Source organism: Phyllostomus discolor, chromosome 4 (genome assembly GCF_004126475.2).
Source record: "Phyllostomus discolor isolate MPI-MPIP mPhyDis1 chromosome 4, mPhyDis1.pri.v3, whole genome shotgun sequence".
NCBI classification, from domain to species: domain Eukaryota; kingdom Metazoa; phylum Chordata; class Mammalia; order Chiroptera; family Phyllostomidae; genus Phyllostomus; species Phyllostomus discolor.
Genome location: NC_040906.2, coordinates 66,098,719 through 66,110,369, shown reverse-complemented (window position 1 = coordinate 66,110,369; position 11,651 = coordinate 66,098,719). Strand labels below are relative to the sequence as shown.

Below are 11,651 nucleotides of genomic sequence, written 5' to 3'. Positions count from 1 at the left end.
TACATGTGCAAAATCATGTCTTTTTAGTGTTAAAACACAGGATTATATCCTTTATCTTCAAAGTTATATTTTTCATGGTATTACTAATTTTGGACACAATAAAAACGTAGCTTATTCTTAACTGAGTTTGTCAGTAAATATAGCTTTGGTTTCCTCTCCCCTTCCCTCTAAGATCCATATGATAGTTTGTTTACAATCTACCACCCTATCTCTACATGTTAGACTCCAAACAACTATATATTCTCTAGTTATGTTTCCCAGATTTTTCTGGCCTTGTTGTTTTGGCTGAAATCGCGTGCCTCTCCTTCCTTTGACCCATGTTGTTTACAGGATTTCACTTCAGTTTATCAGACAGCACCTGATTAGGTGGCCTTCTGTCATCCATTCCCCACACATCCCGCCTGGCTTTGGCAACGTGAAGCTGGCTGCCCTCCAGAACCTCATCATGAAAGCAGCTGTCCTGACAGGGGAAGATGAGTTTGGTTCATCTCTAAATATTTCAAGGAGTTAGACTTAATGCCACAGATAGGTCAAGGCTCAGTCACATTTAAAGTGTGACATGATGGCATCCCCCCAAAATATTTAGCATATCAGGCAGTGCTATTTCTTTAAAAGAATAAGGAACTTGAAAATAAGAAGATATGTTTTGAAATACCTGTTCTACTGTTTTTCCAGCTATGCAATGGAAGCAGTAACTGTAAAGTTCCAAGCACCAAGCATGTTGCCTGGCACATTAAAGCAGGCTCAATAAGTTTTAGTTCTCTTTAAAAATGTATTAAATATTTACCATGTGCAAGGCAAACTTGAATAACTGGAGTACTAAATGGTACCAACATATTATAAGGTGGGTGCTCAGGATGTTTTTAGAAGAAATCCTGTTGAATTCTGAGCTCGAATACAGGCTAGAAAGTTTAAAAAAAAAGCCACATGACAAATTTAGGGAAATGAGATTTCTGTTAGTGGAAGCATAAGGTAAAGTTTCATGAGGGAGGTGGCATTGAATAAAAAAGCTAAAGAAATGATTTCCTTCACTAGTGATGCTGATTTGGAATTTGCAAGGATAGAAAAGTGTACTTAAGAGACAAGAAAGAAGCCCTGGCTGGCATAGCTCAGTGGATTGAGCACGGGCTGTGAACCAAAGTGTTGCAGGTTCAATTCCCAGTCAGGCCACATGCCTGGGTTGCAGGCCACGACCCCCAGCAACTGCACATTGATGTTTCTCTCTCTCTCTCTCGCTCTCTCTCTCCCTCACTTCCCTCTCTAAAAAATAAATAAATAAAATCTTTAAAAAAAAGAGACAAGAAAGAAATTGAGCAAATGAAGTTAATGTAGGGCATGTTTAGGAAATCAGTAACAAAGTTGGCCAGAGTATTGCCCATAGTAAAGTGAAGGTAGCAGATAATTTGGGAAATACAGGTTAGGCATATTTTGGAGGACGTGAGATCTTTGGGAAATACAGGTTAGGCATATTTTGGAGGACCTGAGATCTCCACCTACAGGAGAAGCATGACATAGTGGAGGAAGGCTCTGGTTATGAAAGAGAACTCCTAGATTCCCTTCTAGGCACCTGGTAAAAGATGACAGAGCATCCAGGTTCTGGAGGTACATTGTTCTGGGTTCAAATCTCAAAGTTTCCACTTACCAACTCTGACCTTGAGCAACTTACATTCTCTTTCTAACTTCAATTTGCTTATTTGGTAAATGAGAGGATTACATTAGACTATGTCTCTTGAAGAATAAAGTTATTTGTTTACAAATTTGTTTGTTGAAAAATGACAAAGGTTTTTCATAGAAAAGCTTTTTTTCAACATTGGAATCTTTAAAGACTTGTAAATGAAATAATCAAATGAAGTAATTAGAGAACTCTTTAGTTTCCATTTCTTTGCTAAACCTTTATGATTCTAATGAAATATATCTTGTAATACCATCTAGGACAGTTTGAAGGAGTAAAAGACTCAAGGCAAGAAAATCATTCATATTTGGACTAAAATGAAATGGAGATTTGAAGATAGTAGCATTCTTTAAAGGAGGAGGGAAACTCATGTGAAACATACTCAAGTGGTACGATGAAAATAATTTGGCAACTGATTGAATATTAATTTTACCTAAGAGGCAAGGAAGTACTACCTTTTATTTACATGTTCTTTTATGTTAAATCATGTATGTGACCTGCTTTAATGGTAACTTTTAATTTTGTATTATTCAGAGAGAGTTTTGACAGAGTTTTGAGTGGTGTGGATTGGTACATGTTATTGATCCAACAAATATTTATTGTGGACCTAGTCTACGGCAGACTATGCTCTAGGTGTTGAGAACAGAGCAGTGAACATGAGAGACAAGGTTCTTGCTCTTGTAGAGATTGGACTGTGATGTAAGGGGAGAAGAACAGCAAAAAAATGAAGACTGCAGCATCTAGGGGGAAAAAAGTGCTGCAAAGAATGTGAACTGAGCTGATATGAAAGGAATTACCTGGGCTAGTAATAATCTCCCTAGGAGGAAGCATTTGGGTTGAATGAAAGAAGGAGTCAGCAACATGGATTAGCAGGGCAAGAACATTCCAGAAAGAGGAAACATATAGCACAAAGGTGAAAGAATGGGGATTATGCTTCTGTGGGTTTCAGAAGCATAGTGAGATAGGGAGAGAGCATTCAGGGATGAGAAGACAATACTCATACAATGCGTTAGTTCACCAGATGGGACCAACTCCAAAAATTCATTTCTAATATCTTCTTGGCTTTATTGAATTTTCACAGTCCAGTAAATAACATCCCTCACAGCAAAAATAGTTAATAAAACCACATTCATTCTCTTTTTCCATACTAATTTTGGGAATATGTTGAAACTTCCAATTTTTCAGAGAAGAGTGCTGGGGCCCACAACTCCTAGCTACTTGCTCAAGGTCACACAGTTTGTGAGTGGGAGGGCCAGAACACAAATCAGGCCTTACGATTCCAGGACCAGAGCAGTTTCCACTTTCCAGTGTCACTTTCCCTTGTTAGGTAACCCTGAGGGCTAACAAGGAGGTACTGACCAGCCCACAGGAGAAGAGTCTGTAATTGAGTAGCTGTTTTAACTGAAAGGACTGGTGAAGAGTCCGGCTTATGTCTGAGAAGGTGACACATGCTTGCCTGCACTAGGGTTTAGGGGCAGAGAGGTAGAGGGGGAGTGCCTGTAAACAGAGAATCAGTCGAGTGAGTGTGTACTTATTTTCCTTTGTTTAGGAGTCTTATCGCAGCCCTTTGGTATAATAATATCAGAATTTGATGATTTTTCCAACAAAGTCAATTTTACACAATTGTAAATGGACTGAATGTACTGAATATGCCACAAGATACCATGGCATTTTTAAAACAAACATGATGTGTGGTAAATAAGCTGGTATTTACATATGGGCACCATATTAGCTATTTCTGCCCTTTGCCCCTCCATTAAGTTAACTGCCAAGCCTGGGCCATTAAAATCCAGGCTTCTTCCCTCAATTACAGCCACAACATTAACTCTGGACATGCTGAAACTTTTTTAATAGAGCCATCTTCAGGAAAGATTATGAGCTTTCCTATGAGTGTATCCCTTCCTTTCTGTTCCCATCCTAACCCCCCCCCCCCCCCCCAGCTACTTGCAGCTTTAAGTTCTGAACATGCTTATCTTGGAGCTAGTTGTGGTCTCTATAGTGTACCCTAAATCCAGGCATCCATTTAAATGAGAGCCCTAGATATGGACTCACTGCACTCCTTTGCTTTCAGAGAGGAGCATTTGCTGCTTGCCGAGGGCTTTCTGCCTAACGCAGAGAAGGGCGAAGTGTTGGCTGGTGTTTGGGAGCCCACTGAAAGTCGCTTGTGGCTGGAGGGGCTCGCTTTTTCTGGAGCTGCCAGACACTGCAGGCTCAACTGAGGCGCGGAGGTGCAATTCATACTGGTGTGGAACAGCCGGAGAAGGCAGGGACAGGCGGGGCTAGCGCAGCTCTGCAGCTGATCACACGCACCAGCACAAACACCGCTCTCCAGTCGCTCCCACGGCCGCCTGGCATCTTCTACCTGGGCCACCGAAAAGGAGTAGAAAAACCGAGGAAGGGAGAAGCAAGGGCAAGCACAGTGAAGCAGAGCACAAGCTGGAGTGGCACTACTATTTAACCTGAAAGTGACCAGGAGCTGAGACTCGAACCCCTTACTTACAGCAGTGCCACTGTCGCCTGCTAGGAAAGCACGGCACCAAGGAACCCCCAAGTCCCGCGCCCAAATCAGTTTGTGCCCGGGGTTCCAGGATCCTTCTGGTGGGGGCAGCTTCGTACCCTCTGGAAATTTCGGACCTCAAGGGATCTGCATTGGCACCCCCATCGTGGTAAAGCCGGAAAAGTGGGGGCGAGGAAAACAGCCCTGAGAATTGGGTGCGAGGCCAAGCTGCCGCTGCAGCCCGCTGCGCCGACTCCAGCGGGGTGAGTGCTCTGGTTTCTTGCACCGCCGCGTCTCCGCTGCAAGCGGGGGCGGCCTGGGGCTGTGAGGGTCCGCTGGAGGGACCTGGTGGCGCCCACGGAAATTCAGCGTCAGGCGGACGCCAGGCGGACAGGTCTCTGGAGTCTGAAGCGGGCGTGGGCAGTGGGTGTTGCACTAATCCTCGGCAAACATGTCTTTGGGAGGGATTTTGGCTAAAAGATAGGAGGCGGGAGTGCTGGGGGCAGCCGAGAGCAGCCCCGGGGTGGGGAGGGGGGCGGGCGATCCGGGAGCGGCGGGGAGGGGGGAGGGTCTGGTCCAAGCAGGTAGCGAAGCTTCGGCAGCCTGGCGAGTTGTCAGGTGGCGTGGAACTCGCTTGCCAACTATAAATTTTAAAAGAGTCAGTTTGGGAGTGCTGCAGGATAGTCTGTAGGGCTGGGGGAAGGCAAGAGGTAGCCCGGGATGCCTGTGGTGGGGGGAGAAAAGAGAAGCCTCGAAAAGCTTGGAGGCAAAATTGCGCTTGTGGTCTTTGCATCCCTCCAGCCCTGAGCGCGGGAGAACACTTTTTTAAGACTCACTTCGGAGGAAAGCCTCCGTCCCAGGGGAGCAGAGGCGTCTGCAGAGACCGCGGCTACCTGCCGGGTGCGCCCCCCAACCCAGGCGGGCTCGTTTTTTGTCCCCCCTTTCTCCCCCGCCCCCACCTTCTCATTGGTGCTGGTTTGCAGCGCTCGGCTCCTGCGCCTTCACTTCGCGTTTGAATCTGGCTCGCCCCTCCGTATTATGTCTGCACTCCGAAGGAAATTTGGGGACGATTACCAGGTAGTAACCACCTCGTCCAGCGGCTCGGGCTTGCAGCCCCAGGGGCCGGGCCAGGGCCCGCAGCAGCTTGTGCCCAAGAAGAAGCGGCAGCGGTTCGTGGACAAGAACGGCCGGTGCAATGTACAGCACGGCAACCTGGGCAGCGAGACGAGTCGCTACCTCTCGGACCTCTTCACCACCCTGGTGGACCTCAAGTGGCGCTGGAACCTTTTCATCTTCATCCTCACCTACACCGTGGCCTGGCTCTTCATGGCGTCCATGTGGTGGGTGATCGCCTACACTCGGGGTGACCTAAACAAAGCCCATGTCGGCAACTACACACCCTGCGTGGCCAATGTCTACAACTTCCCCTCTGCCTTCCTCTTCTTCATCGAGACCGAGGCCACCATCGGCTATGGCTACCGCTACATCACCGACAAGTGCCCCGAGGGCATTATCCTCTTCCTCTTCCAGTCCATCCTCGGCTCCATCGTGGACGCCTTCCTCATTGGCTGCATGTTCATCAAGATGTCCCAGCCCAAGAAGCGTGCGGAGACCCTTATGTTTAGTGAGCACGCGGTGATTTCCATGAGGGACGGAAAACTCACGCTTATGTTCCGGGTGGGTAACCTGCGCAACAGCCACATGGTCTCCGCGCAGATCCGCTGCAAGCTACTCAAAGTAAGTGCGACCCGCCCCCTTCCCCACCTGGCAACCGCCAACCCTCCAACCTGAGAACCACCCCAGCCCCCTAGTCTCACCTTTTGTCACAGGTAAACTTCCTTTGGGGAGGGCGAAGCTGGACGCTTGGGCAAAGAAAGCACAGTGGATTCTACTGTTATTTTCCCACTCACTCCGGTGCTGTTATTTATACCCATCATTCCATTGTGCTTGTATCGCTTTCTGCACTAGTGACACCTAAGGTGTGGTGGAGGTTCCTGGAGGCCAAAGGTGAATGAGTTTGCCCTGTTTTCTGCATTACCCTTGTTGCTTTGCTTTTTAGAACTCTTTTGATTTGTTGTCAATACTTCATTAACTTTGGTTTATGAAAATTGAGCACCTTTGATTTTGAAGAAATAGGTGCTGAACCTACTCCAAATTTTTACTTAAGGCTTGCCTTCCTTTATTGTCACCCATCCCTGCGCCCAATAATATCAACAATATTCCTCTTCACCCAATAACATCGAGTCTATCTATGGCCATGTTTTTAATGAGCATGCAGACCTGAGAAACAGTTAATAAAATGAAAGAAACAACACCTGGTTCTTTAAATTTTTTATTTTTACTAAATATTTTCCTAGAGAAGTATTTTGTGAAAGCTTGAGTGCTTTTCCTGTAGAGCCTCTTGTTAATTTTATTCTCAATTGCCTATTTCTATGAAGCCTTTGTCAATTACAGATTTCACTTGAAGCTTTTCAGCATCCATTAAAGAAGATTGCTTCCCTACCATCAGCAGTGTGGATGCTAAAACAAATTGCACCTAGAGTGGTTATTAAAGCAGGGTTCATCTAGTCGTTAGAGGGCACTGCTACAAACAAGGAGAGAAGCCCACCCTGATCACTCACCCGATTAGAGTCTGGAAACAAGATATAACACCGGTTCTCTAGGTGTTATTTACAATTCCTGTTCTTGAGGGATTTACCTTAGGCAGTTTTCAAGTGTTCATACATTTAAAAAAGATAACCTCAAAGAAAATCTTGAAAATTTATCTCAGGTTTCATAAGGAACCAGTTTCAGAATTGAGCGTTAATAAAATGAAAATCCGGTAAATGTATAAGCTGAGGGTTTTGCTTTTGAAATTTCAGTTTCCACTCTACAAGTATATATTGTTTTACACAATCTCAGCTTCTGTTGTAATTGAAAGTTATCCAAGGTGCTTTTAAAAAGTTTGACCCTTTTGTCATTTTCATTGTTCATGTATAAGATCTTACCCTAATGACTCTTGACCATGTGGTTTAGTAAGTTGTTAGAATTAAAGCAGTTCAGCGGTCCTGTCATTCCACATCCTGTGCGTAGTAACTATGCTGTGGATAGTGTATAAACTAAAGTTTGTGTGGCAGAGTGGAAAAATTTTCCAACTGATTCTGATTAATATGTTCATTAAGATAGCTATAAATAAATATTTTGAACAGATTACATTTTGTGTAATTAACTGCAATGAGCTGCATGCATTTTTTTTTTTAAATTTAACTTTGCATATTGCCCACTGTTTGAACTGAAGGAGTTGCTTGTGTCAGGTGAAGCAGTTGTGTTGTAGACATGTTCATCGCAGTGGCATTTGTTGTGCGTGCTTGTTTCTATGAATAGAGCAAGAGGTGTAATCCCTCTATGATATTAGGCCCACTGCAAAGAGAGAAGCACTTTGTTAATACAGTGCAGAAGTCTCTGTCAAGGAATCCGTGTTTGTGTGTCACTTTGTAGATTCTTATTGAAGGAGTAGATTACCATATTGATTGGTCTATTGGGAATTTAAAATTAGACTTTAAAGATCAGTTTACATTCTGTTCTCAGGGTTTTCAAACATATAAACTCATTTATGAAAGCAAATATTCTTTCAAGCCAGCATATTTTTGATGTTTTTAAAGTTTATTAAATTTTATTTTAAGAAAGCCAGAAATAATTAGCATTAATCTACATGCCAGTTCTTTTCTGTTTGTTTTTGTTCTGTCCTCCCCCTACAACCCCCCTTCTCACCCTCTTCAGGTACAATGAATCTGAATTATTTAGTCTCTACAGTGGTTCAGAACACTGATAATGAGTTCTATGTACAGGACCATGTGGTACATATACCTGAAAGAATGTCCTGACTGAAAAATAAAAATAAAAATTTATAGTGTTGGCAAATTTGGATTAAGGTGCTATATCAACACAAGGTGATAAAACAGCAACATCTAATTAAAATAATATGTAAAATATTCCTATTAAATCCGTTGCTTTGGATTTGTTAGGAAGCTATCATTGCTAGAAGTTAAAATGATTGATATGTTTTGTCAATTTATACTTAAACAAAATTATGGTGAAATTTTGTCTTGAATTTTGTGAAGCAAGGAGTCGATTAGTCTCCTAATCAGCTCTTCAGCCAGCCAGTTAGTATAGTTTGTTCGAAGCTGATTTTTCTTGTAGCCTTCAAAATTTAGATGAATTTTCATAATTTCTACATCATTTTCTTAGACTTTATTAAAAAGGAGTCATGTTTTGTTAGGGAACTGGTAACATTCAGCAACATTAGGTGGGAGATTTCCTTTTAGTAAGTTTCTCTCATTCGTTTTTGTTAGGGACTGACATGAAGTGACCTAAAACAACCGACTGTGTATTTTAAGAGAGGCTATACCAAAATCATATAATGGTACTATATTGACATCAGTCTTACACAGTCTTCTTCTTAAATATCACTACACATATTCAATTTCCTCCTAAAACCCCTCTTTGACATTTTAAATATAAGATTTATGCATCCTTAATACAGAGAATTATACAGAATTTTAAGGAACTGAAGCCCATTATATTTAATGGTACCAATTGTAGTTTATGTATGTTATTCCTGTTAACCGAATTTAATTTGTACAGAGTTGGACAAAAGTAGGTTTACAGTTGTGAGTATGTGAAACAGTGTTTATTCTTGCATTATTAATTAATTATTGTATTATTGTACATACAAACAACTGTAAACCTACTTTTGCCCTACTTTATATTTTTATTGCTTTTTCATTTGTTGAATATTTATTTTTTGGTATTAATATAAAATATCTATTTAATGACTACAAGGCATTTTCTATTTTGGGGAAGATTTAAGAACATGGATATGACTTTCTAATCCTTGCTACTATAAAAATTTCCATGTGTATTTTTTGAATTCTTGAAGTTTTAATGAAAGTTTTAAAATAACTTTTCTGCACAATTTTTAATTGTTATTTACGTATATGAAAGCAAATTTTATTTCAACTCTATTCTTGCCTTCTAAGCTTGCAAATACTGAAATTTATTTCTATATTCAAATATAGGTTTTCCAGTATTATGCCTGGAGTAGTCGGTCCTACTTCTTCTCAGAAAATAAAAAAGGAAAAACTAAATAAAAATCAAAGAATATAATATAAAGTTATTTTTTTGCATTAAAATACATAACTTTATCAGCTCTTTTGAGATGAATATTCTACTTTTCCTCTTTTGTCTCCATGTTGAATTTTTATTAGAATTTTCAATTCATTTTATTTGTCTTTTCTCTTTTTAACCTAAAGCAAAGGGACTAATGAATAGGATAGTCATATTAAGTTAATATATCATCTAGTTGAAAGTTGTAATAAAAGTGCCTGGATTAGGAAGTTGAAATTAATAGCTAAAAGCTGGACCTGTTATTTATTGTTGGGTATAAAGGATTCAGAAATTTCACTTACGCCTTTCTACAAATCTAATGCTAAAGGATGATTGCCCAGATTTACATCTTGTTAAGGAAAATTTAAATAATTCTTTGATATGTTATTCAAGAATTGACAAACTTATTATTCACTAGTCATCATATATGTGTGACATATAGGCACTCACTTAATCCTAATTTACATAAAGTAAACATAAAATGAACTATTGTTGGATCTTTATTTTGAAATAAGAGATTAGGAGAAATTTTTCCCATGAAAGTGTAATTTTATTTCTTTATGATTTTATTTATTGCAGATAGTCTGTCTTTCTTTCCTGGGAGATCAGTTGTGCCGCCCTTAACTCTCACTTATTGGACTGGTGGACAGTCGTCTTCTAGTATATCACATACATTATTTTTGTACTCATTTTTGAAATTCTTAATTTGTATGGATACTCACAACTGGCTGCTATCTGGTTTTCTCATATAAATGTGCTCAAGTGAAGATGCAATAAAAAACAAAACTATTGTCTGAAATACCAATAAACTCTTCATCTTCTTTGTATGTCTTAATATTATATTAAACTTTTAACCACAATGATTTCTGGACACATGATTCCTAGATTTTGTTTTCATATATTTACTAGTTTCTCTTCATTTCATACTTTGCACTTAAATGCAATCATGCTTTTGACTTTGTATGACATTATTTTGTATGATTAATTCTTTTCACTGATTGAGCTAATTTGCACTTTAGTTTTAATCTTGAGATAATTAGCTAACTTCTTAAAAAATTAAAGCCATAAATAAATATCTATCACAAAAATAATTTTTTCTGATCATCATATGAGCTGCTAATAAAAATACTCAGGGAGTCTAGAGCTAAGTCTCCGAAAGTTCTTGGAACTATATCTTATAATGTGGGTGATTTTTTTACATAGATTATGACTTTGTAAAAAATAATTCTTGTTTAGTCTAGCTTTGCATTCTCTAACACAAGTACAATAATTCCAATAGACATAGAACTTGTGTTCCTTTTAAAATCTATCATTGTTATTATTTTTAAAAATAGTAGTAACATGTTTTGTTTCCTTTTGTTCTTTATTTTTAATATAATACTGAAAAGTACAGGGTGGCTTGTACTCAAGAGAATGCAGTGTGAATAGAAGTAAGGGACATAAAGACCCAGAAATAAACAGCAGTAGGTCAGGAGTAATGATAAAGAGAAGCAGCAAAAAGCATTTGATGAACCTGAGAGTGTTTGTGAGTAGGAGGGAAATGTGCATTTAAGATACAAATTCTGTCCACAGTTATTATAAATTCTATAAAAGAGTCCCAAAGAATTGTAAAATTCTTTCATTTGAATGGTATAAAAGTCTCCCATAACTTATTAAAACACAAACTACTTTGCATGCCTTGAGGTACTTTCTTTTTATAAACCAGATATATATTGATGAGATAAGAAGCTTAACATTAAAATTATTTATTTTGGATTTGATGTTGGTCATAGTTTTTTCCAGCTGATATTGATGGAACAGTAAGCTTAAGGAGTCAAAGAAATATGGGCTTTAACTGTAGATGGTCCAGACAAAATTATCATCCACATACTTCTCTACCAGACTTTAATTTTGGTCTGATTCCCAAAACCATTGTCAGAACTGCTTTGAGTCACAAGGCATTTTCTGTTCTTTATCCTGGTACTGGCCTTTTGGCTCATTTCCTACTTTGTGCTCCAAGAGATACTCTGACCTCATTCCATGTATTTTCTTCCTGACTTCAACATATATTGAACACACACACACACACACACACACGTTTAAAGAAGAGAAGTGAAATTGTTGCAGGGAAAATCATGGGGAGGTGGTAGGCAAGAATGATTTCCCCTCTCCAGCTGTGCCTCATTTCCTTTTCTTTCTTGCCCTTTCCTGACCACTGGCCCTCCGTGCTTTTCTGCAGTAGAGACTTGTGGGAGGTGATAGGGTGTGGATCAAGCCTTAGAATGTGATAGAGATAAATCTCATGGGTCAGATGTTAGTGATTAAATGCTTTATTCATAATTCCTTCAGCCTCCCCTG

The 11,651-nt window shown here is 40.0% G+C and overlaps 1 protein-coding gene across 2 annotated transcripts in view; it reads left to right on the top strand.

Moving 5' to 3' along the window:
• Positions 1-2,678: 2,678 nt before the first annotated feature.
• Positions 2,679-11,651, top strand: part of KCNJ3 (potassium inwardly rectifying channel subfamily J member 3) — a 127,066-nt gene continuing 118,093 nt past the window's right edge. The window contains exons 1-2 of one of the 2 annotated variants that reach the window (XM_028510900.2): positions 2,679-4,432; positions 5,153-5,906. In XM_028510900.2, coding sequence (XP_028366701.1) covers positions 5,208-5,906 — 699 coding nt within the window. In that variant the 5' untranslated portion in view covers positions 2,679-4,432; positions 5,153-5,207. Of the gene's footprint in view, positions 4,433-4,748; positions 5,907-11,651 lie in introns of those variants that run through there. The other variant, XM_036023464.1, reaches the window with a different exon arrangement.